At 41.1% G+C, this 27,885-nt stretch overlaps 1 protein-coding gene and 2 non-coding genes across 3 annotated transcripts in view; 2 read left to right on the top strand and 1 right to left on the bottom strand.

Moving 5' to 3' along the window:
- sra (RRM_RCAN_like domain containing protein Sra) overlaps positions 1–27,885 on the bottom strand; it is a 67,543-nt gene that overhangs the window by 7,715 nt on the left and 31,943 nt on the right. The window contains exon 2 of the mRNA XM_090155974.1: positions 27,314–27,487. Coding sequence (XP_090012100.1) covers positions 27,314–27,487 — 174 coding nt within the window. The remainder of the gene's footprint in view (positions 1–27,313; positions 27,488–27,885) is intronic.
- TRNAL-AAG (transfer RNA leucine (anticodon AAG)) lies at positions 5,323–5,404 on the top strand. The gene has a single exon. It is a non-coding gene; the product is annotated as a tRNA-Leu (tRNA).
- On the top strand, positions 6,124–6,205 carry TRNAL-AAG (transfer RNA leucine (anticodon AAG)). Its single transcript has one exon. It is a non-coding gene; the product is annotated as a tRNA-Leu (tRNA).

Genomic DNA, 27,885 nt, shown 5'->3' with positions numbered 1-27,885 from the left:
GTCAACGCGATGAGTACCTATCCCTAAATAATTTATTTTTCCTTTTAAGTCACTTAAATTAAAATTCATTGAAACTTAATATATAATGTTTTGTATAAAACGAAATTAATAAACAAATAGGTTTAAGGTGTTTAAAATTTAAACTGGATGGCGCTACCGTATCAAGAAACAGTTATCAATAATTCAACGCCGCTGAGAAACGTTATTCGTCGACCAGCGGAGTACGGACTTCCGATCAATTTTCGTCGTAGGCTGGGTTAAAACAAATTATTTTTCGCTATTTCTAAAATAGTTTTTCAGGTACTTTAAATGTGGGTCACAACTCAATTATTTTGGTCAGAATCGAATAAATATAATATTATACTTAAAAATATGAAATTGTTTCCATTGAAAGATAAAATAAAATGTAGTTGGAATTTTCATAAAATTAAGAGATTTAAACTTGGAGAACAAAACAATTTCACATGAAAGGAAAGTTTTAAAAATTATTTGGCTTCGTTTGGCCATAAGTATATAATATACTCTTACGACAGAAGTATTCATTTTTCTATACTGCCAACGTTATTCGTTAGAAGAATGTACCTTCGCAAGTTCGCATCGATTTTAGTAAGTAAGAAAAATGTGCGTTATTATAGTGATATTATTATGTCAAAGAAATATGGTTTCAAAGTAAATAACGGCACGGTTCATATCCTAGGATGGATACTTCAGATTCTCTCGTACCAAATATTATACACTTATGATTTTATTGATTTTTTTAGCATTTAATGCAACTTTATGATTAGTACTAAAATAATTAGTATTATTTCCTTTTTCTTTTTTTAAATTGTGTTATTGTTCCTGATGCATACTTCTCTCGTAAGAAATATTATTTACTGGCTAGGCTTAGATTTCCCATTATCAATTACGTTACAAATTCTCGTTTATTTCAAAATATTCTTTCCAGGATTTCCTGTAAGCTTTCGTTCTTCGTATTGACGTCAAAGTTGTTGGTAAATATCGGAAGGATTAAATTGAAACTTATATGGTTGATAATTATTTAATTTCTCAGAATATTTATCGATTTTAAGAGCTTGTTGTTGAACTCTGCTACCAAAGAAATGTATTTACTTATATTTAGGGTATCATGGTCGGGTTTAGCAAGGAACGAGGGGGGAGTGAAGGGGGAAGGGAAAACGTCACCGGCCTATGCTTCAATAAGATACCGGGCTGCTTTGATTGTCGTTTCAGTAGAGGAGCCAACTACGGCTCCCAAACTATAAAAACGTACATTTTTCAAAAGAATAAAAAAAAATTGTTTTCGTTTATTTGGGGAAATTGACCAAGTATTTGCTGAAGTCTAAAATTAGTCAGTGTGTTGGCACATAGTTAAATATTGGCATTGACTACAGAAATTGCTAGTTGCCTTACCATAAGTCTAGGATTACATTCGATAAATGTGTTAGGTAATCGAAATGTGTATATGTTGAAAGACTCTAACACACTTATTTCTTTTGTAATTATAAACTTATGGTTAAATATATATTGTTTTTTATTTGCATGAAAAAGTTTCCAAACTACATGTATGTTAAAAAACTTTAATATCCATAAGATCTTAATAAATATCGATCTCATTCATCAAAATGAAAAATATTCATAGCTCAAGCGAATAACATTGGCAGTTGAGGCATACTTATATCTTATATACTTCTGAAAAAAATCAGAAATAAAATTTTTATTAAATCAGATAAATTTGTATTTTTTTCGAAAATAGCTTGCAAGTTTTAAACTTCTAGTAGCCTTGACGACGAGTTCTGAAGGTTTTCCAGAAGGTTAAGTAGATATAAAATTATAATTTCAGCCAGGATATTTTTAGCTGGAATAAATTAAAACAAGCGTCTGCTTTCCAGGGCAAATGCCCATAAGTCGAGGCACGCCAATTTTGAAAGGAATTCTAAATAAGAAAATGCATATAACATATTCAGGTTCAAATTCCCCGACTTTTCCCGGAACATTTTTAGAGATTTTCCAATGCCGAAATAACATCATTTTATATTTTACTTTTATCAGAAGTTAATAACTTTCATCAACTTTCTTTTAGTATAAAAATACAAAAAAAAATGTTTATTAGGTTTAAAAACGATTATAACGTTAGATGAACTATTGGGGTGGCGGAGTGGTTAGCACTTTCGCCTCGCAGCAAGAGGAGCCTGGTTCGATCCCAGCTTGTGGCACTGGGTGAAAACTCGGAACAACTCCTTCCGCGTTGAGTTTGCAAGTTCTCTCCCCACTGGTTTAAGGGGATCCCCCCGAGTTCTTCGGTTTCCCCTTCCATAAAAACTTGTCTAGGTTAACGGTAATAGTTAGTGTAGGGAGCTGTTGGCTCGATCTCGTGGCATGCAGGGCTTGCCACCACCCTCCTACGCATTGTAACGCGGCCACCTGAATTAAAGGGCATATAACCTGCAAGGCAATCTTTATGGAAGACCCCTTCAATTTTTCAAGTTTCCCTCTACAGTGGCGCCAAAATTTTTTAAAGCCAAAGGCAAGAGCGGCCAGAGCTGCAAACGTTGGTGTTCCACACCAAATACCTGAGGTTATATTCCCTTTAAGGGCTTCAAAAGTCGCATGATGACTTACGCCTAAGGTGGTGCCTTGGGTATTAGCCTAGCTGATTATTATTATTATTTTATTATTACCTTAATCAGAGAATTATAGTAAAATTAACTTTGCCTCTTAAATTCTTGGCTTTTAAGTCTATTTTCAAAATTCCCTGACTTCTGAGCCAATTTTCAAAATTCCCTGACTTCTGAGCCAATTTTCAAATTCCCTAACTTCTAATCTTATTTAAAAATTCCTAACGTTTACGGCTATTTTTAAATTCCCTGGCTTTTATGCCTATTTTCAACTTCTATGGGTTTTAAGCCTATTTTCAACTTCTATGGGTTTTAAGCCTATTTTCAACTTCTATGGGTTTTAAGCCTATTTTCAACTTCTATGGGTTTTAAGCCTATTTTCAACTTCTATGGGTTTTAAGCCTATTTTCAACTTCTATGGCTTTTAAGCCTATTTTCAAACTTCTATGACTTTTAAACCTATTTTCAAACTTCTATGGGTTTTAAGCCTATTTTCAAACTTCTATGACTTTTAAACCTATTTTCAAACTTCTATGGCTTTTAAGCCTATTTTCAAACTTCTATGGCTTTAAAGCCTATTTTCAAACTTCTATGGCTTTAAAGCCTATTTTCAAACTTCTATGACTTTTAAACCTATTTTCAAACTTCTATCGGTTTTTAAACCTATTTTCAAACTTCTATGGCTTTTAAGCCTATTTTCAAACTCCCTGACATTTAAGATAATTTTCAAACTCCCTTACTTTTAGGCCTATTTTCAAACTGCCTGAATGTTAGTCTTATTTTAAAACTCCCCGACTTTTAGGGCTATTTTCAAACTCCCCGACTTTTAGGGCTATTTTCAAACTCCCCGACTTTTAGGGCTATTTTCAAACTCCCCGACTTTTAGGGCTATTTTCAAACTCCCCGACTTTTAGGGCTATTTTCAAACTCCCCGACTTTTAGGGCTATTTTCAAACTCCCCGACTTTTAGGGCTATTTTCAAACTCCCCGACTTTTAGGGCTATTTTCAAACTCCCTGAATTTTAGGTCTATTTTCAAATTCTCAGAATTTTTTATATTAATTTAATTAATATTTTATTCTTAAAAATAAAATAATCTTCTACTATAAAAATGTCAATTTACGTTAATAAGGTTGGTTTAGATTAATATTTTTACTCAGTACGTGTACGAAAATTATTTAATTTTAATATTTGTACTTAAGCCTCGGCTATTCAAAATTTGTATATGCTAAATTAGAGGTGCATTGAGACTCGCTTGACTTTAGCTCTGAGCTCAACTTCTCAAATGAACCCTGCGTTACAATCATGTCATCGCTTAAGCGTAGTCCATTATACTTGCAATGTATACGACCATCATCAAATATTTAACTTTCAAACGATACAAAGAATACATTATAATAGAAGCAAACAAAGCCAAACGATATATTGGGAGGTTTTTCGAAAAACTTTCTTACGATTGTAGCTACTAAAAATAGCTTTGATCGTCAGCTAATGGGGCGGCAAATGGGGATGGGGCGGCAGCGGACAGCGAGCTTCTCTGAGGCCGGAAGAAAGGCACCCGAAAATAACAGAAAATATTTCACAGATGCACTCACGACGTCAGTGGCGGAAAACATTCCGAATGGAAATCTACTTGTTGTTAGTGCTCGGAAAATTTCAACAGAAGTATATAATATTTCATTTACGAGAAAAGTATCCAACTCCAAGAATCATGTGTACAAGAATCTATGGCAGAAAGCCCAGTCAACAATTTAAATTTCTTATAAGGAAATGGGATTATATTTGTCAAATTAAAGGATTATTCAGGACAGAATATAGGACTAAAATTTATTATATAGTAGAATATAGGATTACAATTTATTATATAGTAAAATATAGGACTAAAATTTATTATATAGAAGAATATAGGGCTAAAATTTATTATAAAGAAGAATATAGGGCTAAAATATATTATATAGAAGAATATAGGACTAAAATTTATTATATAGAAAAATATAGGGCTAAAATATATTATATAGAAGGATATAGGACTAAAATATATTATATAGAGGAATATAGGACTAAAATTTATTATATAGTAAAATATAGAACTAAAATTTATTATATAGAAGAATATAGGACTAAAATTTATTTTATGGTAGAATATAGAATAGGTGTTTCTATAAAATAAATCAATAAAAAAATTAAGTGTATAAAATGTTTTTCCCGCGTCACGAGCTTAAGCTTTTTATTGCTTTATTGGCACGCGCGTTTCGCACGTCGACTTCAAATACCAAAATCTTTATCGACTCGAGCGCGAGCTCTCTATCTTCAATAACTTTAGCTAGTGACGTAGAAAAAACATTTACACGTGACCTAACGTATTTTATAGAAACACCTATTAAAATTTATTATATAGAATAATATAGGACTAAGATTACAATAGAATATAGGGCTAAAATTTATTATATAGAAGAATATAGGGCTAAAATTTATTATATAGAAGAATATAGGAATAAAATTTATTATATAGTAAAATATATGACTAAAATTTATTATATAGAAGAATATAGGACTAAAATTTCTCAAACATATTTCGGGAACATGTATATCAACAGATCAAAGAATATAACAGATAGTTGATTAATTTGTGGCCAAAAGTTTATCTTAAAACGAACAAGCTGATTAGTATAATAATGAAAGATAGTAATTAATTCAATGATGAACGTGGTAGCGTGGCCGAGCGGTCTAAGGCGCTGGTTTAAGGCACCAGTCTCTTCGGAGGCGTGGGTTCGAATCCCACCGCTGCCAACAATTATTTTTGTAAGAAATGTATTATATACCCTTGGTATCGTGAGTAAGATAAGGCAAAGTTCATAAACTTCGAAAAACGTATTTCTTTGTCCTTTTTGGTATTAGCAAAAAAGAAACCGGCTCAGATGCATCCCTTAATTTTAAAGTTAAAACGAAACAAAATTTTCAATACACTGACGCGCCATCTATTATAAAAAAAAGATAAAAGATTAATATGTAATTTGCTTTTCTCATGTTATATTACAAATACTGAATTGCCGCACCTCTTATCGGTAGAAGAAATATAATTATTACTGTAGCGATAATCGTGTCACAGTACGGTATTCGATTAAGCGTTTCCTAACTAGAGATACCGGTAATCGAATAATCGCTTGGCAGTAGGGCCATAAAATAATCGCTTCTGGTAACGGCTTTCGAATAATCGACTACGTAATAGAATCATGTAATAACAGAAAAAGTATTCGAATAATTGTTTATTATAATAAATTATTTGAACTAATAGTTTCGGAATTCCAAAACTGATATTTGAATAATCATATTCCTTTATATTATAGCATACTGGCGGTATTCAATTCTTTATTCACAATTTTATTTATTTTATAAATAAATTAATAAAAACCGATAATTCAATAAATCGATATGGGAATGAACTCGTTTCCATAAATCGGAAATCTTAAGTCATGTTCCAGTCTCAGTATTAGCACAATAAACAACGTGGTAGCGTGGCCGAGCGGTCTAAGGCGCTGGTTTAAGGCACCAGTCTCTTCGGAGGCGTGGGTTCGAATCCCACCGCTGCCAACAAATATTTTTAATTCATTTAATGATGCCTAGCAATCGTTAAGTTAGCACACAAACATTTAATTTCCGTTAAAACCCGTGTATTTAACTTTCCAATTAATAATTAACGCATAACAAAAGCCGACGCCGTCGACATCTTTCGGAGGGTTTAGGAAACGCTTCAATCGAAGCGTAATTTTCTCCCCATCGAGAGCAGCAGCGGCGTTTGGGCGCGTCATCGGCGAACAGCTGATAACTAGGTGGAGGGGGAAGCGGCCGCGGGGAGAGACGGATTTATTTAAAAATCAGAAAAACAACTTCTAAAGCAAAAACGTGGTAGGTCCGTTTTCAGCTTTTTACTGATATTATCCTCGTAATTTCCGCGGGGCCAACAGAAATCAAAAACGTTCTATTTTTCTCGTAATGTTTGTCTTTAAAACGAGTTTCTTATCGAATTTAATTTTTTTTTAAATGGTGTAGGGATAAAGTTACATATTTATGGAAAAACCTAATTTCACATTGTAGAACGTTATAGAAAATAAATTTTCAATTCAGAAAATACCCCCCTTTTGAATAAGGTTTAAGGCAATTTTTTTTTAAATTACGTTTGTAAATCTAATTTGACTTAAGTACGTAAAGCTTAGTTTACACTAAGGTATTGTTTTGCGGGGATAATCAAGTTTTAACTGCATAATAACGTACTTCTGACGTGCATAATAATGTTTTTTAGGTTCATACAGTGGCGTAGCTGATGGTCCGCAGGGCCCGCGGCTCGGGGGAGCAGAGCTTCAAGGGGCCTCGCTCACTATAAAAAAATTGAAAAGGGGGGCCATTACGATTTTTGCGGGGGGCCTCTGAGTGCTCAGCTACGCCACTAAGTTCATAAAGTAGTTATAAGTATAATAAATAGGTTGTTTTCTATTAAGTAAATTTATTGTAATTAAATACACCGTTAATATAATTTTCCCAATATTTTTTTTAAAATATAAAATGTTTTTAAAACAGCGTGTTTTTAAAACAGCGTGTTTTTAAAACTGTTTTTAAAAATGCAATAATTTTTAAAAATGCAATAATTTTTAAAAATGCAATAATTTTTAAAAAGGCAATAATTTTTAAAAAGGCAATAATTTTTAAAAAGGCAATAATTTTTAAAAAGGCAATAATTTTTAAAAAGGCAATAATTTTTAAAAAGGCAATAATTTTTAAAAACGCAATAATTTTTAAAAACGTAATTATTTTTAAAAACGTAAATATTTTTAAAAATGTAATTATATTTAAAAATGTAATTATATTTAAAAATGTAATTATATTTAAAAATGTAATTATATTTAAAAATGTAATTATTTTTAAAATTGTAATTATTTTTAAAAATGTAATTATTTTTAAAAATGTAATTATTTTTAAAAATGTAATTATTTTTAAAAATGTAATTATTTTTAAAAATGTAATTATTTTTAAAAATGTAATTATTTTTAAAAATGTAATTATTTTTAAAAATGTAATTATTTTTAAAAATGTAATTATTTTTAAAAATGTAATTATTTTTAAAAATGTAATTATTTTTAAAAATGTTATTATTATTAAAATACAATAATTTTTTAAAATATAATTTTTTTAAAATAATAATTTTTTAAAATCATAATTTTATAAAATATAATATTTATTTAAAATATAATAATTTAAAAAAAATTAAATATAACAATTTTTTAAAAAAGAATAATTTTTTTAAAATAGGATAACTTTTTAAAATAGAATATTTTATTTTAAAAATTATTCTTTTTTAAAAAATTATTCTTTTTTAAAAAATTATTCTAACTGAATATTTTTTATAATTGAATAGGTAAACATCAATATCATTGCATCGTCACAACTTGGATTTATTTTTCATGTAACGGTAGCGTGCACTAAAATAACATTTACATAAATCGTAAGAAAATTTTAAAATGAAATATTAGGTAAACGAAATGGGCGATGTGTAACTTACGACGTTATCCCTTAAAGGGTCACGATCTTTTATCGGGAGGGCATTTTGCCAAAGGAGAGAAGCGGGACCGATTTAAAAAGATGATTTTCGGCTCGTACTACACCTCGGTCTACGCTTCTCTCTCATCTAATTGACCCAGTTTTGCCAACGGATTAGGCGCCCCGACGCGAGGAAAGCGGGCTTCGTCGGCGCAGAATGTGCGGGGGGAAATATTACGCCCTGTTTTGAGATGGCAGCTGCAACTCACGTCAAAAGTATATAAGAATTTCCTTGCCCGCGAAGTAATAAACCTTATTCAAATCGTCTAACAAATAACAACCAAAGCCCACAAATAATGTATTTATTTCTACTTCGGGAGAACTACCATTTAAAGACGTCTAGTTCCCGCACCCCCCCACAACCAGACGCGGAAGGAAAACCACGACGTGCGCTTCAATCTCGTTGCACGACGTCAGTTTTAGGGAACCAATGAGAGGGCTTTTAGAGTGAAGGAACTTAGTGTTCGAGCGTGAGAGGGACTGGAAGGAACTTACCGTTCGAGCGTGAGAGGGACTGGAAGGAACTTTCTGTTCAAGCGTGAGGGGGACTGGAAGGAACTTACTGTTCGAGCGTGAGGGGGACTGGAAGGAACTTTCTGTTCGAGCGTGAGAGGGACTGGGAAGAACTTACTGTTCGAGCGTGAGGGGGACTAGAAGGAACTTTCTGTTCGAGCGTGAGGGGGACTGGAAGGAACTTTCTGTTCAAGCGTGAGGGGGACTGGAAGTAACTTTCTGTTCAAGCGTGAGGGGGACTGGAAGGAACTTTCTGTTCGAGCGTGAGAGGGACTGGGAAGAACTTACTGTTCGAGCGTGAGGGGGACTGGAAGGAACTTTCTGCTCGAGCGTGAGGGGGACTGGAAGGAACTTTCTGTTGAAGCGTGAGGGGGACTGGAAGGAACTTTCTGTTCGAGCGTGAGGGGGACTGGAAGGAACTTACTGTTCGAGCGTGAGACGGACTGGAAGGAACTTGCTGTTCGAGCGTGAGAGGGACTGGAAGGAACTTGCTGTTCGAGCGTGAGAGGGACTGGAAGGAACTTACTGTTCGAGCGTGAGGGGGACTAGAAGGAACTTACTGTTCGAGCGTGAGAGGGACTGGGAAGAACTTACTGCTCGAGCGTGAGGGGGACTGGAAGGAACTTTCTGTTCGAGCGTGAGGGGGACTGGAAGGAACTTTCTGTTCGAGCGTGAGACGGACTGGAAGGAACTTTCTGTTCAAGCGTGAGGGGGACTGGAAGGAACTTTCTGTTCGAGCGTGAGACGGACTGGAAGGAACTTTCTGTTCGAGCGTGAGACGGACTGGAAGGAACTTTCTGTTCAAGCGTGAGGGGGACTGGAAGGAACTTTCTGTTCAAGCGTGAGGGGGACTGGAAGGAACTTTCTGTTCAAGCGTGAGGGGGACTGGAAGGAACTTACTGTTCGAGCGTGAGACGGACTGGAAGGAACTTGCTGTTCGAGCGTGAGAGGGACTGGAAGGAACTTGCTGTTCGAGCGTGAGAGGGACTGGAAGGAACTTACTGTTCGAGCGTGAGGGGGACTAGAAGGAACTTACTGTTCGAGCGTGAGAGGGACTGGGAAGAACTTACTGTTCGAGCGTGAGGGGGACTGGAAGGAACTTACTGTTCAAGCGTGAGGGGGACTGGAAGGAACTTACTGCTCGAGCGTGAGGGGGACTGGAAGGAACTTTCTGTTCAAGCGTGAGGGGGACTGGAAGGAACTTTCTGTTCAAGCGTGAGGGGGACTGGAAGGAACTTTCTGTTCAAGCGTGAGGGGGACTGGAAGGAACTTGCTGTTCGAGCGTGAGGGGGACTGGGAAGAACTTACTGTTCGAGCGTGAGGGGGACTAGAAGGAACTTACTGTTCGAGCGTGAGGGGGACTGGAAGGAACTTTCTGTTCAAGCGTGAGGGGGACTGGAAGGAACTTACTGTTCGAGCGTGAGGGGGACTGGAAGGAACTTTCTGTTCGAGCGTGAGAGGGACTGGGAAGAACTTACTGTTCGAGCGTGAGAGGGACTGGGAAGAACTTACTGTTCGAGCGTGAGGGGGACTGGAAGGAACTTTCTGTTCGAGCGTGAGACGGACTGGAAGGAACTTTCTGTTCAAGCGTGAGGGGGACTGGAAGGAACTTTCTGTTCAAGCGTGAGGGGGACTGGAAGGAACTTACTGTTCGAGCGTGAGACGGACTGGAAGGAACTTGCTGTTCGAGCGTGAGAGGGACTGGAAGGAACTTGCTGTTCGAGCGTGAGAGGGACTGGAAGGAACTTACTGTTCGAGAGTGAGGGGGACTAGAAGGAACTTACTGTTCGAGCGTGAGAGGGACTGGGAAGAACTTACTGTTCGAGCGTGAGGGGGACTGGAAGGAACTTACTGTTCAAGCGTGAGGGGGACTGGAAGGAACTTACTGCTCGAGCGTGAGGGGGACTGGAAGGAACTTTCTGTTCAAGCGTGAGGGAGACTGGAAGGAACTTTCTGTTCAAGCGTGAGGGGGACTGGAAGGAACTTTCTGTTCAAGCGTGAGGGGGACTGGAAGGAACTTTCTGTTCGAGCGTGAGAGGGACTGGGAAGGAACTTACTGTTCGAGCGTGAGAGGGACTGGGAAGGAACTTACTGTTCGAGCGTGAGACGGACTGGAAGGAACTTACTGTTCGAGCGTGAGACGGACTGGAAGGAACTTTCTGTTCGAGCGTGAGACGGACTGGAAGGAACTTTCTGTTCGAGCGTGAGACGGACTGGAAGGAACTTTCTGTTCGAGCGTGAGACGGACTGGAAGGAACTTTCTGTTCAAGCGTGAGGGGGACTGGAAGGAACTTACTGTTCGAGCGTGAGACGGACTGGAAGGAACTTGCTGTTCGAGCGTGAGAGGGACTGGGAAGAACTTACTGTTCGAGCGTGAGAGGGACTGGGAAGAACTTACTGTTCGAGCGTGAGGGGGACTGGAAGGAACTTTCTGTTCAAGCGTGAGGGGGACTGGAAGGAACTTACTGTTCGAGCGTGAGACGGACTGGAAGGAACTTGCTGTTCGAGCGTGAGAGGGACTGGAAGGAACTTGCTGTTCGAGCGTGAGAGGGACTGGAAGGAACTTGCTGTTCGAGCGTGAGAGGGACTGGAAGGAACTTGCTGTTCGAGCGTGAGAGGGACTGGAAGGAACTTGCTGTTCGAGCGTGAGAGGGACTGGAAGGAACTTACTGTTCGAGCGTGAGGGGGACTAGAAGGAACTTACTGTTCGAGCGTGAGAGGGACTGGGAAGAACTTACTGTTCGAGCGTGAGGGGGACTGGAAGGAACTTACTGTTCAAGCGTGAGGGGGACTGGAAGGAACTTACTGCTCGAGCGTGAGGGGGACTGGAAGGAACTTACTGCTCGAGCGTGAGGGGGACTGGAAGGAACTTTCTGTTCAAGCGTGAGGGGGACTGGAAGGAACTTTCTGTTCAAGCGTGAGGGGGACTGGAAGGAACTTTCTGTTCAAGCGTGAGGGGGACTGGAAGGAACTTTCTGTTCGAGCGTGAGAGGGACTGGGAAGGAACTTACTGTTCGAGCGTGAGACGGACTGGGAAGGAACTTTCTGTTCGAGCGTGAGACGGACTGGAAGGAACTTTCTGTTCGAGCGTGAGACGGACTGGAAGGAACTTTCTGTTCGAGCGTGAGACGGACTGGAAGGAACTTTCTGTTCAAGCGTGAGGGGGACTGGAAGGAACTTTCTGTTCAAGCGTGAGGGGGACTGGAAGGAACTTACTGTTCGAGCGTGAGAGGGACTGGAAGGAACTTGCTGTTCAAGCGTGAGGGGGACTGGAAGGAACTTACTGTTCGAGCGTGAGAGGGACTGGGAAGAACTTACTGTTCGAGCGTGAGGGGGACTAGAAGGAACTTACTGTTCGAGCGTGAGAGGGACTGGGAAGAACTTACTGTTCGAGCGTGAGGGGGACTGGAAGGAACTTACTGTTCGAGCGTGAGGGGGACTGGAAGGAACTTACTGCTCGAGCGTGAGGGGGACTGGAAGGAACTTTCTGTTCGAGCGTGAGACGGACTGGAAGGAACTTTCTGTTCAAGCGTGAGGGGGACTGGAAGGAACTTTCTGTTCAAGCGTGAGGGGGACTGGAAGGAACTTTCTGTTCAAGCGTGAGGGGGACTGGAAGGAACTTACTGTTCGAGAGTGAGAGGGACTGGAAGGAACTTACTGTTCGAGAGTGAGAGGGACTGGAAGGAACTTGCTGTTCGAGCATGAGGGGGACTAGAAGGAACTTACTGTTCGAGCGTGAGAGGGACTGGGAAGGAACTTACTGTTCGAGCGTGAGGGGGACTGGAAGGAACTTACTGCTCGAGCGTGAGGGGGACTGGAAGGAACTTACTGCTCGAGCGTGAGGGGGACTGGAAGGAACTTTCTGTTCGAGCGTGAGACGGACTGGAAGGAACTTTCTGTTCGAGCGTGAGACGGACTGGAAGGAACTTTCTGTTCAAGCGTGAGGGGGACTGGAAGGAACTTACTGTTCGAGAGTGAGAGGGACTGGAAGGAACTTACTGTTCGAGAGTGAGAGGGACTGGAAGGAACTTACTGTTCGAGAGTGAGAGGGACTGGAAGGAACTTACTGTTCGAGAGTGAGAGGGACTGGAAGGAACTTACTGTTCGAGAGTGAGAGGGACTGGAAGGAACTTGCTGTTCGAGCGTGAGGGGGACTAGAAGGAACTTACTGTTCGAGCGTGAGAGGGACTGGGAAGAACTTACTGTTCGAGCGTGAGGGGGACTGGAAGGAACTTACTGTTCGAGCGTGAAGGGGACTGGAAGGAACTTTCTGTTCGAGCGTGAGGGGGACTGGAAGGAACTTTCTGTTCGAGCGTGAGACGGACTGGAAGGAACTTTCTGTTCGAGCGTGAGACGGACTGGAAGGAACTTTCTGTTCGAGCGTGAGACGGACTGGAAGGAACTTTCTGTTCAAGCGTGAGGGGGACTGGAAGGAACTTACTGTTCGAGCGTGAGAGGGACTGGAAGGAACTTGCTGTTCGAGCGTGAGAGGGACTGGGAAGAACTTACTGTTCGAGCGTGAGGGGGACTAGAAGGAACTTACTGTTCGAGCGTGAGAGGGACTGGGGCGAACTTACTGTTCGAGCGTGAGAGGGACTGGGAAGAACTGACTGTTCGAGCGTGAGAGGGACTGGGAAGAACTTACTGTTCGAGCGTGAGAGGGACTGGAAGGAACTTACTGTTCGAGCGTGAGGGGGACTGGAAGGAACTTACTGTTCGAGCGTGAGGGGGACTGGAAGGAACTTACTGTTCGAGCGTGAGGGGGACTGGAAGGAACTTACTGTTCGAGCGTGAGGGGGACTGGAAGGAACTTACTGTTCGAGCGTGAGGGGGACTGGAAGGAACTTTCTGTTCGAGCGTGAGACGGACTGGAAGGAACTTTCTGTTCGAGCGTGAGACGGACTGGAAGGAACTTTCTGTTCAAGCGTGAGGGGGACTGGAAGGAACTTACTGTTCGAGCGTGAGAGGGACTGGGAAGAACTTGCTGTTCGAGCGTGAGAGGGACTAGAAGGAACTTACTGTTCGAGCGTGAGGGGGACTGGAAGGAACTTTCTGTTCGAGCGTGAGGGGGACTGGAAGGAACTTTCTGTTCGAGCGTGAGACGGACTGGAAGGAACTTTCTGTTCGAGCGTGAGACGGACTGGAAGGAACTTTCTGTTCAAGCGTGAGGGGGACTGGAAGGAACTTTCTGTTCGAGCGTGAGACGGACTGGAAGGAACTTTCTGTTCAAGCGTGAGGGGGACTGGAAGGAACTTTCTGTTCAAGCGTGAGGGGGACTGGAAGGAACTTACTGTTCGAGCGTGAGAGGGACTGGAAGGAACTTGCTGTTCGAGCGTGAGGGGGACTGGAAGGAACTTACTGTTCGAGCGTGAGAGGGACTGGGAAGAACTTACTGTTCGAGCGTGAGGGGGACTAGAAGGAACTTACTGTTCGAGCGTGAGAGGGACTGGGTAGAACTTACTGTTCGAGCGTGAGGGGGACTAGAAGGAACTTACTGTTCGAGCGTGAGAGGGACTGGGAAGAACTTACTGTTCGAGCGTGAGGGGGACTGGAAGGAACTTACTGTTCGAGCGTGAGACGGACTGGAAGGAACTTTTTGTTCGAGCGTGAGACGGACTGGAAGGAACTTTCTGTTCGAGCGTGAGACGGACTGGAAGGAACTTACTGTTCGAGCGTGAGAGGGACTGGGAAGAACTGACTGTTCGAGCGTGAGAGGGACTGGGGCGAACTTACTGTTCGAGCGTGAGGGGGACTGGAAGGAACTTACTGTTCGAGCGTGAGACGGACTGGAAGGAACTTTCTGTTCAAGCGTGAGGGGGACTGGAAGGAACTTACTGTTCGAGCGTGAGAGGGACTGGGAAGAACTTGCTGTTCGAGCGTGAGAGGGACTGGGAAGAACTTACTGTTCGAGCGTGAGGGGGACTAGAAGGAACTTACTGTTCGAGCGTGAGGGGGACTGGAAGGAACTTTCTGTTCGAGCGTGAGGGGGACTGGAAGGAACTTTCTGTTCGAGCGTGAGACGGACTGGAAGGAACTTTCTGTTCGAGCGTGAGACGGACTGGAAGGAACTTTCTGTTCAAGCGTGAGGGGGACTGGAAGGAACTTTCTGTTCGAGCGTGAGACGGACTGGAAGGAACTTTCTGTTCAAGCGTGAGGGGGACTGGAAGGAACTTTCTGTTCAAGCGTGAGGGGGACTGGAAGGAACTTACTGTTCGAGCGTGAGAGGGACTGGAAGGAACTTGCTGTTCGAGCGTGAGGGGGACTGGAAGGAACTTACTGTTCGAGCGTGAGAGGGACTGGGAAGAACTTACTGTTCGAGCGTGAGGGGGACTAGAAGGAACTTACTGTTCGAGCGTGAGAGGGACTGGGTAGAACTTACTGTTCGAGCGTGAGGGGGACTAGAAGGAACTTACTGTTCGAGCGTGAGAGGGACTGGGAAGAACTTACTGTTCGAGCGTGAGGGGGACTGGAAGGAACTTTCTGTTCGAGCGTGAGACGGACTGGAAGGAACTTTCTGTTCGAGCGTGAGACGGACTGGAAGGAACTTTCTGTTCGAGCGTGAGACGGACTGGAAGGAACTTTCTGTTCAAGCGTGAGGGGGACTGGAAGGAACTTTCTGTTCAAGCGTGAGGGGGACTGGAAGGAACTTACTGTTCGAGCGTGAGAGGGACTGGAAGGAACTTGCTGTTCGAGCGTGAGGGGGACTGGAAGGAACTTACTGTTCGAGCGTGAGAGGGACTGGGAAGAACTTACTGTTCGAGCGTGAGGGGGACTAGAAGGAACTTACTGTTCGAGCGTGAGAGGGACTGGGAAGGAACTTACTGTTCGAGCGTGAGGGGGACTGGAAGGAACTTACTGTTCGAGCGTGAGGGGGACTGGAAGGAACTTTCTGTTCGAGCGTGAGACGGACTGGAAGGAACTTTCTGTTCAAGCGTGAGGGGGACTGGAAGGAACTTTCTGTTCAAGCGTGAGGGGGACTGGAAGGAACTTTCTGTTCGAGAGTGAGAGGGACTGGAAGGAACTTACTGTTCGAGAGTGAGAGGGACTGGAAGGAACTTACTGTTCGAGAGTGAGAGGGACTGGAAGGAACTTACTGTTCGAGAGTGAGAGGGACTGGAAGGAACTTGCTGTTCAAGCGTGAGGGGGACTAGAAGGAACTTACTGTTCGAGCGTGAGAGGGACTGGGAAGAACTTACTGTTCGAGCGTGAGGGGGACTGGAAGGAACTTACTGTTCGAGCGTGAGGGGGACTGGAAGGAACTTTCTGTTCGAGCGTGAGACGGACTGGAAGGAACTTTCTGTTCAAGCGTGAGGGGGACTGGAAGGAACTTTCTGTTCAAGCGTGAGGGGGACTGGAAGGAACTTACTGTTCGAGCGTGAGAGGGACTGGAAGGAACTTGCTGTTCGAGCGTGAGGGGGACTGGAAGGAACTTACTGTTCGAGCGTGAGGGGGACTGGGAAGAACTAACTGTTCGAGCGTGAGGGGGACTAGAAGGAACTTACTGTTCGAGCGTGAGAGGGACTGGGTAGAACTTACTGTTCGAGCGTGAGGGGGACTAGAAGGAACTTACTGTTCGAGCGTGAGAGGGACTGGGAAGAACTTACTGTTCGAGCGTGAGGGGGACTGGAAGGAACTTACTGTTCGAGCGTGAGACGGACTGGAAGGAACTTTCTGTTCGAGCGTGAGACGGACTGGAAGGAACTTTCTGTTCGAGCGTGAGACGGACTGGAAGGAACTTTCTGTTCAAGCGTGAGGGGGACTGGAAGGAACTTTCTGTTCGAGCGTGAGGGGGACTGGAAGGAACTTACTGTTCGAGCGTGAGAGGGACTGGAAGGAACTTGCTGTTCGAGCGTGAGGGGGACTGGAAGGAACTTACTGTTCGAGCGTGAGAGGGACTGGGAAGAACTTACTGTTCGAGCGTGAGGGGGACTAGAAGGAACTTACTGTTCGAGCGTGAGAGGGACTGGGAAGGAACTTACTGTTCGAGCGTGAGGGGGACTGGAAGGAACTTACTGTTCGAGCGTGAGGGGGACTGGAAGGAACTTTCTGTTCGAGCGTGAGACGGACTGGAAGGAACTTTCTGTTCAAGCGTGAGGGGGACTGGAAGGAACTTTCTGTTCAAGCGTGAGGGGGACTGGAAGGAACTTACTGTTCGAGAGTGAGAGGGACTGGAAGGAACTTACTGTTCGAGAGTGAGAGGGACTGGAAGGAACTTACTGTTCGAGAGTGAGAGGGACTGGAAGGAACTTACTGTTCGAGCGTGAGGGGGACTAGAAGGAACTTACTGTTCGAGCGTGAGAGGGACTGGGAAGAACTTACTGTTCGAGCGTGAGGGGGACTGGAAGGAACTTACTGTTCGAGCGTGAGGGGGACTGGAAGGAACTTTCTGTTCGAGCGTGAGGGGGACTGGAAGGAACTTTCTGTTCGAGCGTGAGGGGGACTGGAAGGAACTTTCTGTTCGAGCGTGAGACGGACTGGAAGGAACTTTCTGTTCGAGCGTGAGACGGACTGGAAGGAACTTTCTGTTCAAGCGTGAGGGGGACTGGAAGGAACTTACTGTTCGAGCGTGAGAGGGACTGGAAGGAACTTTCTGTTCGAGCGTGAGAGGGACTGGGAAGAACTTACTGTTCGAGCGTGAGGGGGACTGGAAGGAACTTACTGTTCGAGCGTGAGGGGGACTGGAAGGAACTTTCTGTTCGAGCGTGAGGGGGACTGGAAGGAACTTTCTGTTCGAGCGTGAGGGGGACTGGAAGGAACTTTCTGTTCGAGCGTGAGGGGGACTGGAAGGAACTTTCTGTTCAAGCGTGAGGGGGACTGGAAGGAACTTTCTGTTCAAGCGTGAGGGGGACTGGAAGGAACTTACTGTTCGAGCGTGAGAGGGACTGGAAGGAACTTGCTGTTCGAGCGTGAGAGGGACTGGGAAGAACTTACTGTTCGAGCGTGAGGGGGACTAGAAGGAACTTACTGTTCGAGCGTGAGGGGGACTGGAAGGAACTTTCTGTTCAAGCGTGAGGGGGACTGGAAGGAACTTTCTGTTCAAGCGTGAGGGGGACTGGAAGGAACTTTCTGTTCGAGCGTGAGGGGATTGGAAGGAACTTTCTGTTCGAGCGTGAGGGGGATTGGAAGGAACTTACTGTTAAACCTGTACTAGGTTTTGCCATGATGCAGCTACTATGCCTACGACGCCACGAACAAGAACCGAACACATTGTGAAGCTGTGGGAGATTTTACCCCATCTAGTGCGATACACCAGTACCAATATTCGCAGGGTTTAACAACAAATATCTCCTCATTTATCGCTTAGACTGAAATAATAATTGAAATTCAAAGTAAAAGTAATTTGTTAAAATAGCGGCCTCCAATGGCATTACCCCTGTGAAAAAAGCTTCTCCCTTGTCATATAAACAAGATTGTCTAATACAAATATGGAAATTGTATATTAAAATAAAAAACCCACCCAAATGAAAAAACTAAATGGGTTGGGCTTTTTGGAAAAAAAAACCAGGTTTTGTTTTAACCCTGTTTGGTAGTGCTAGATCTATAATCCCCTCGCCCGCACGCCCCCCCCCCCCTTTTCAAATGACGTCACTGATCATAAATTATAATTTAAAAGCAATGATGGTTATAAATATTCAATAGGCATTTGACTTCCAAATTTGAATTAACGACCTATATTAGGTCTGCACTTCTACTAATTATGTCTCGAAGCTCTCAATTCGAACTTTTTTGAAATTAGGTATTTTTAAGACCCTACATTTCTGAAACTTCTGTCAGAATATAATGAATGTTTAAATTTAACACTCCTTACGACTAGAGCTCGGCGTTTGGATAAGAAATAATCACTTTATTTATTTTTATCCACAAACGAAAATTATCCGGGAAAAAACGATTATTTTACATGTTAAATTGCTATATAGCCGTGGATAATATCCATGGATAAACAGTTAATCGTAATTTTTATGGTTAATCAAAACTTTAGCGGTTAATTTATCTGTTTGGCCGAGCTCTACTTACGATTAATATATCTATATTTTATTTCTCTAAAAACGATCCAGTGCTTATAACTCCAAATGTGTTTTAGATAGGAATATGAAATTTTCAGGTCACGTTGCTCGTTTAGGAGGTAACTTGAAAACGTAAATTTCCATGACCTTGAACCATGTCTTCAAGGTCACTCAAAATTTATCTTGAGAACCATTAAACATACAAAGTTGGTTTCAATTAGAAACGTGTAAATAGCTTTGATCATACCTTATTTTACCAATAACATGTCGGGGAATTTTTGACAAAACAAGAAGGTTGGGATGAAAATGATGTTACTAGAGACCTAGAGAGGGCTAATAAGTACTCATGCTAGACCTACTCATCTGGTAGAAGGGCTTGCCAACTCCGATGACCTTCAAAGTTTCGTGAACCAAAGAATATAAAGCCCCAGGAATGGAAGGATTGATATTATTGGCCACGTGTTTTGGTTGCGCTATAAACTTCCGGCAAAGTAAATCAGAGTAACCGGAAACGGTTAACGCAATCCGGTCTCTCTTTAAAAACGAGAGGCGGAAAAGTTCCACTAGACGGAGCTACACCTTCCATTCCTCGGGCTTTATATTCTTTGCGTGAACCAATGAATTTAAAGAAATGATTCCAATTATACTTCAATATTTCGGGTTAAATATCTAGACTTCTGGCAATAATAAATAACTGCGACTCAAGAGTGTAAGATCCAACTTCAACAGATGAAGCCAAGAAGTTGAATTTCCGAGGAAGTATTTGTTGTTGTCACAAAATCATCTCAGTTTCGACTCTCAATCTGCTCTCGAAACCCTCAAGGGGAAACAGAGGCTCGGCTTCCCAGAGCCGCAGAAAACCGACTTGTCGTCTGAAAGCAGTGATGGGCACTATTGTTAAGGAAAACGCTCGCGCTCGCAAAATTTTTATCGGTAAAGTTTCGCTTCGATTATTTCCGTTTTGCGCTCTTTTAAAAATATATTTTACCGCTCAATTTCGCTCAAAATGAGAAGAAAGCGCCCATCACTGTCCGAAAGACCAATCCACGTAACTCCCTGTCGGCAATTTAAAAAAAATATAGACCGATTCATATATGGTTTACGGATGAACAATCATTTAGCGCGAAGCCTTTACCGCTTCGATATTAATGTATTTATTTATAATATATATTACGAATTGGTCTTTTTAGTTAACTAAGAGCCACGTAGCGGTCAACGCGAGAAGCTTATAAGATGCTGTTTTATAATAGCAAATCGTCTGCTAACGAAACTATCCCAGAGCCCCACTCAAATCTTCATAGGACTTTATAGGACAATTTTTACAAAATTATAGGATTTTATAGGACTATATATGCTATTTCATTTACTAACTTTATGCATTTAAAAACAAAATCTATATTTAGAAAAATAATTCTTAGATTTTCACTTAAAAAATTTAAACTATTTAACCATTTTATCACAAAAATATACCATGTTAACCAATATAAATATAAATATACCATGTTAACCAATATAAATATAAATATACCATGTTAACAATAACAAAAGTAAAGACTAGAATGACTTGGTATAGGAATTTATCCTATAGCTAAATCTAGCTGGATTTGAAATGGGCAAAATATCAAAATTATAGGATTTTATAGGACTTTCGGGGGATTTTGCTAAAAATATAGGATGTTATAGGACATTTTTGAAAATATAGGATTTTATAGGAATTATAGGACCTCTAGAGGCCCTGCTATCCATTTAAAAACTTCTGTTGGCCGCTACGTGGCGCTATGTAACTTGAAAAGGCTAATAAATACTGATTTATTACGGAAAAAACTTTAACAATGTTTTGTGAGTATTTTGTGTAAAAACTATGTCAATTCAGGAAAGGACCAAAAGAAATACGAAAACTAATTTTCGTCTATTTAAAATTTAAACATTTCAGATTGTTGGCGCCATCTGGCTTCGGGTTAGGGCTGTGTGAGTAGTGGTTTTACGCAATCGAGTCGGGTTTCGAGTATTAATACATTTTTCATCGGGTAGTTGAATCGGGTAATATTTAGATCTAGGTGACTAGTCGGGTTGTCGAGTATTCGATAATTTCCAAATTTTCCTTGTTCGAGTAGTCGAGTAGTCAGAAAAACCAGTTCGGGTACTTGATTAATCAACGAGTTCTATTCGGGTAGTCGAGTAATTAAGAAATTTTTAAATAGCCTACTAGTTACTACTTAAATGGATGTTAGGTAACAACTAGATCTCTCAAAACCAAAACCAAAATTAAAAAACTTATATACGCATCCAGCCAATCACTCAAGGTCATTGTTCGTTGGGATTCTACCCAGCGACGAAATTTTATGGAAAGGAAATCCGGAGAACACAGTCTTTTCACAATCAAATTCCCTGATTTTCCAGGTTTTCCCTGACCATCTCCCGAGATTTTCCCCGACTTATTTTGTGCCAATATTTGGTATTTTTTTGTCTATATTTTAGAAAAAGTTTCCAATTTTCAAACCGAAATTAAATTCCCTGATTTTTAAACTAATTTTTAAAATTCCCTGATTTTTAAACTAATTTTTAAAATTCCCTGATTTTTAAACTAATTTTTAAAATTCTCTGATTTTTATACCCATCTTCAAATTCCCTGACTTTTCCCGGAATTCCAGGTTTTCCAGGTACCGTGGCAACTCTGCCCTGTAACCAGCGGGGAGATACTCTTTCTGCGTAGGGTTTGCGAGTGAACGCTAGAGCTCGGCGTTTGGATAAAAATTAACCACTTATTTTTATCCATAACCTAAAATAGAGCGTTCTATAAAATCGGTGTGGTGTGCTTTCCCCCTTTGGAGTTCGGAGGAGGTGAAGGTTTGGCCGGTTTTTCTTGTGAGAGAAACATATTTATCTGGCAAACCCGTAAGAAATTGAGAGCAGTCAATTTTTAGGAGTAGCGTAGTTGCTAGCATAGGCTTCACTAATTTCCGGCTTTCCGCGCCGTTTTTACACACAATCCTAAGGATTTGTGTGTATTAATCTCACGTACAGTGTAGCCGATGCCGCCGATGGCGCCGTGTCACGCATACCTCTTCAACGGTTATAACTAGAAAAGTCAATGATATCTCGTTCAAAAGTACATATATTACCATTGATAGCCTTTCATAAAGTTTTCAAATCGGAGCCCAAGAAGTTGAAAATTTGCCCAATTTACTATTTTCGGTGATTTCCTTTATGGGGTAGATATTTTGTTTAAAATTAAGTCCGATAACGTTAAAAAAATATTATTGGATAGGTTAGGATTCAGCGGACCTTTAACTTCGGTCATATCAGTAAATATTAAATTTAAGTATAGTTTTCAGGGTAATTTACGGGACCCCAATTTTCGTGGTTTTATATTTCCGCCTAAAAATCTACATATTTAAGTCCGATTTTCATGAAAGTTATATTTTTGAATAGCTGTGGTTTACATATAACCTAGAATTGTAAAAACATTCCTTAAATTTAATTCTAAGTAAGGTTTTTTGGGCAGCGCGGACCCCCGCAATTTCCAACATTGTAAATCCGCGTGTTTATAAAGGTCTACGCGCCCGTTTCCCTTTGGCGTTTTTCAAGGCCGTTCAGAGTGGGCCGCACTTTCAACGTATGACCAGAAGTAACAATTAAGTATGACACTGATCTACCTAGTTTTCGGCGTATGACCAGAAGTAACAATTAAGTATGACACTGATCTACCTAGTTTTCGGCGTATGACCAGAAGTAATAAGTGTGACACTCAACGTAACAAATAAGTGTGATCCGAAGTAACAAATAAGTGTGATCCGAAGTAACAAATAAGTGTGATCCGAAGTAACAAATAAGTGTGATAAGAAGTAACAAATAAGTATGAAACTAATCGAACTAGTCTTTGTCGTATAACCAGAAGAAATAAGTGTGACACTCAACGGCTGACTAGTAGTAACAAATAAGTGTTATCAGAAGTAAAAAATAAGAGTTACACCGATCGAAGGAATCTTCGATGCTTTCAAAGTATGACTAGAAGTAACAAATAAGTGTAAATTTGTATATATGTGTGACCGTGGATATATTTTGGTTGTGATAACGGCGCTGCAGGTTGCTGTGAATAGCTCAAAAAAACTTAACACATTAGGGGGATTGTGTGTATTCTGACCGTCGTACGTCTTGTTCTTATTTTAAATGATTTTTGTAATAAATGTATGATGACAAATAAGCAAAATACTAGTCCCAAATCCACGGGTTTAAAAGGAAACTTAGATCCTGAAAATATTCTAAACCCCAAACTTACTTCAACACCTATAGGGTCCCTCCTATAACTCCTAAAAGGTACGTCTCTAAAATATTCATATAAAGACAGGGCATAAGCCGAATTCTCTTAAACCAAAGAATAACAAAAGTTGTTAGTCCTGCTGAACTAGCTCTGTAGTCCGTATGAAAAGTTTGGCCGGTTGTGAGCTTATTTTACAGAACGCTCTATTATCCGAAATTATACATTATTTTTTGCATGTTAAATCGTTGTTTATCCATGGATAATATCCATAAATAAACAGTTAACCAAAATATTTACGATTAATCGAAATTTTGTCAGTTAATATCTGTTAAGTAGAGCTCTAGTGAAATCCCGAGTTTTCATCCAGTGCCACACGCTGCGAGGCGAGAGTGCTAACCACTCCGCCACCCCACGTGGAAATTCGTACTTTCTTTGAAGCCGAATCCAGGTAATTCACGTTCCGCTGCTCTAGTTTCGGGCGACGGCCCGCAGGAACCCGCGATAGTTGACGCCGGTTAAATTGAAGTGAGATGATGACGGGATGACAGCGAGCCGTGACCCGCGCATAAGTACCGTACGAGTAAAGGCCACTAGGGCCAAAATCCCGCCGCTGAACGTCGACCGGGAAAGAAATGTTCTAGGCCTAACGCAAAAGAGTATCTCCCCGCTGGTTACAGGGCAGGGTTGCCACGGTACCTGGAAAACCTGGAATTCCGGAAAAAGTCAGGGAATTTGAAGATGGGTATAAAAATCAGGGAATTTTAAAAATTAGTTTAAAAATCAGGGAATTTTAAAAATTAGTTTAAAAATCAGGGAATTTTAAAAATTAGTTTAAAAATCAGGGAATTTTAAAAATTAGTTTAAAAATCAGGGAATTTAATTTCGGTTTGAAAATTGGAAACTTTTTCTAAAATATAGCTTAACGCGCGCTCGTGGGAAATAAGCTTCACGCGCGCTCGTGGGAAATAAGCTTCACGCGCGCTCGTGGGAAATAAGCTTCACGCTCGCTAGTGGGAAATAAGCTTCACGCTCGCTAGTGGGAAATAAGCTTCACGCGCGCTAGTGGGAAATAAGCTTCACGCGCGCTAGTGGGAAATAAGCTTCACGCGCGCTAGTGGGAAATAAGCTTCACGCGCGCTAGTGGGAAATAAGCTTCACGCGCGCTAGTGGGAAATAAGCTTAACGCGCGCGCTAGTGGGAAATAAGCTTAACGCGCGCTATTGGAAACTAAACATTAGTATGATTTTCGCTCCGATGCTATTTCCCACTAGCGCGCGTCATGATGAATTTTTCTTTCCGCGCCTAAAAACCTTTCTACGAGCCAAAGTGGGGAATTGCGCAGTCACGTGCGCTAGTATAAACTAAGCGTAAGCCTTGGTTTCCACTAACGCCCGTCACTCAACTTTGGGACGTCAAACGTTTTGAAAAATGCATTATTAGTAGAAACTAAGCTTAGGCCCAAGTTTACACTAACGGCTCGACTCTTGGAACGTACAAAGGTTTCTACGCGTAATAAAAGTAACAAAATGAAACTAGCCTTTAGAACTAACGGAAATTTTTCGCCCTAGTGAAAAGCGGGCTTAAGCGAACGTCGAGAGATCACCGTCCGAATGCGTGGCTCAGTGGGTGGAAGAGCAGCCCTTCCAATCTAAAGATAGGTTTGGAACACCAAATACTTTCGCAGATTGCGGGAAGAAAACTCCCCCTCACGCTCTGGCAGAAGCTCCTTCCCTTCAAAATTCGATTGAAGCGCCCCCCAGTGACGTATTTCCTTCCCCCACTCTGAGGACCGAAGGAAAACTAAACCATGGTGCTCAACATAATAAGTATACTTAATAATAAATAAGACAATTATGTGACACAGAATTTTTAAGTTAAAAATATTCTTTATACAAGCGGCTCCCAAATTATTTTTTCTATGGAACCATAGCCGGTTGAATAAAACTAGGCCATGAAATCGCGTGATTTTTTTATTATTTTTAGGTCCTGCGCCCCTGCGCTCAAATTCCAACAGTCAATGAATGACGTTTTTCAAAATTATCCAATAATAATTTTCCCTCTTCGCGTTGTAATTTGTGTAATAAGCTGTTACTTATTTGTGTCAGTTTTCCATGTATGGACCTTAATTTATGGTAAGTTTCTTTAAATTTTTATCCGAAAATTATGAAAATAGATAATTATTTATATTATGTTTCAGTTGAAGTCTTGCAATGTTGATTTTATTCGAGGGGTCGGACATTTGCCTGTTTTGTGTACGGGATTTTGGATTTTTTATTGTGGATTTGTCATACAAAGTCTATGGGAGGAAAATTCTTGGATTTTGGATTTTTTTCCAAATTTTGTATGGGATTTGGCCAAATGACCGACCCCTCGATTTTATTCATTTGGACGAAGTTTTAAGTTAAGCCTTTGAATTTGAAACAGGAAATAAATAGATTCTTCCTTCTGAAAGCTAGTCATCAAACTTTAAAAAAATGGTTACTTGCTGTGTAGCAAACTGCGCATCAAAGCAGGATGAAACTAAAGGAGTGAATTTCCATCGTGTGCCACAACAAGACGATTTAAGGAAGATATTGCGAGATGTATTTGCTAATCCACTCCCTATTAATGGGAGAGTTTGTAGTAAACATTTTGTTGCTTCAGACTATTCCGTTAATTCTGCTAGTCGTAAAATTTTGTTACCTAATGCTGTGCCATGTCTTTAAAAGAACACCGAAATCTAAAAAGTCGAGATTTGAAAATACTACAGTATTTAAGTCTCCTCGAAGAAAGAATACTTTGAACAGTAACACCGTTTTGAGCCCATTAGCCTTAGAGAGTAATGCCGAATACAGACAATTCACCCTAATGGTATATTCAAGAATGTATTTATTTATACCTAGGGAGAATGTCTATGTCGAGACGGTTTTTAGCCTTTCTCTCAATCCACCCGTTTGTCCCCCCAGTACGCTCCTCTGCTTAAAATAAAACGAATAGTCCAGGTATTTTATTGGCTGCTTAAAATTTACGTCACCTAACGCGATGGAAATCAAACGCCGGTGACGTTTTGTCTTTCCCCCGCGCGAGACGAGGGAAAGGCGTTTACCGTGCCCGGCGATTGTCGCAACATAATCATTCTTCTTAAATATAAATAAATACATTCTTGGTATATTCATAGATAAAATATACCAGTCTTATTATTTAATACATTAATTTTTCCTTTCGTAGATTCCTGTTTTAACGGCCAAGTAACTGCTGCAGTGGTTTACATTTCTGGCTTCATAACACGAGTATCTGATGAAAACGCAGACTTTACCAAACAAATACAGATGCTTAATTAAGTACCAGGACAGGGGTTCATCGCGTTATCCTAGTCGCTACTTAATCAACATTTTATGTATAGTTGCTGGTTTTGTTAAAGCCGCAATAAAACACGAACCTAGGAGACTGACTTTGGAAATTCTAGTCCAAGCTGTGATACCCCATTTTGTTAAAGCTTTAAAATGTGATTGTGATTTTTACGAAAACCTCCGTGATGTATTACTAAGGAAGTTCCTAAGGCCTTTGATGCAAAATCTAGCTAGTGATGTAACAATTTAAAACAGAAAGGAAACATTTGAGAATGTAAAGACTGTGATAAAACTTGCAATATATATGGTTTAGTTCCAAACGTTTAATATCATAAAAAATGTCATAAATACGTTCCTTTTCTGAATAACGTGTTTATTTACTTCTGATAAAGCTCCATTCAAGTACCAATAATCGCCATCTAGCGGCAACCACAAACCCGAAGTGCCAGCAGTCTGCGCTCACGATTTCATGGCCTAGTTTTGTTCAGCCGGCTATGATGGAACCCTAAATTATCCGCTGCTAATTCTGGCGGAAACCCCAACTCCTTTTTTTAACTCAGCTTAAATGACTCTCTTGACACAAACAAAGATGGCCGCGCTGCGAATTCTCGAAACCCCCGTGACACATTTCGGGAACGGCTGCTTGATACAATCTTGACCTTGTTTTTTGCCGAACCCAAATTATTAGAAAGCTAACCCCAGTGATAAGCGTCGATCTAACTGACATGGAAGCCGTTGGATCTATTTCTACGACGCCACCTCGCTTGCAACAGGTGTTCGCGGGTGCGCTAATCACTCACCGTTTGCGGTATCATTCCGCTTACTCGAGATTGAAACGCGCGATTAGATTTGAAATTCCGACAAGGCTTAAAATCGGAGCTGAGGCAAATTAAAGCGAACGTTTTGCCGAATTTGTCCGATAAGAATCGGCATTCCGCCCGCGAAACAGCGGCACTCGGATCTCACGCGGCAGTCGCTGGCGTCACCGAGGAGGACATACCTGAGCGAAATAGCAGTTGATGACGTTGTCGCCGTGTCGCGTCTGGTGGCTCTGTATCCGGGCGCGGGCCGCCGAGGCCGGGCTGCTGAAGTTGACCCGGGCCCGCTTGAAGCTCTTGAAGTATTGGAATGTCGCCTCTTCTTCGTACTGACGGAAAATCTGCTCGAACTTCTCCTGCAACAGACACGATCAAATATGATTTATCTGGTTACGGATCACAATCATGGATTAGTAAAGTCATAAGTCTATAACAGGGTTGCCACAAAATTTTCAGATTCAAATTCCCTGACTATTCCCTGTTTTCCCTGACCATTTTAACAGATTTTCCCTGACTTATTAAGGCCAAAATTTTTCTTTTATATTTTACTTTTATCAGAAGTTAATAAATTTAGATGAACTTATATTTCAGTAAAAAGGTTATTGCAATGTTGAAAAAATTAGCCAAACATTCAAGGAAATAAATGATAATCGTGGAATTTGTCATAGATCTAGAGTTAAATTACCTTCAAAAAGTGCCAAGATAAAATTGAATTCCCTGACTTTTCCCTGAATTTTTACCAATTCTTAAAATT

This window comes from Leiobunum rupestre, chromosome 8 (assembly GCF_980474605.1).
Source record: "Leiobunum rupestre chromosome 8, qqLeiRupe1.1.hap1, whole genome shotgun sequence".
Taxonomy (NCBI): Eukaryota; Metazoa; Arthropoda; class Arachnida; order Opiliones; family Sclerosomatidae; genus Leiobunum; species Leiobunum rupestre.
The sequence above is the reverse complement of the archived record's forward strand: the minus strand, read 5'-3'. Positions and strand labels throughout refer to the sequence as shown.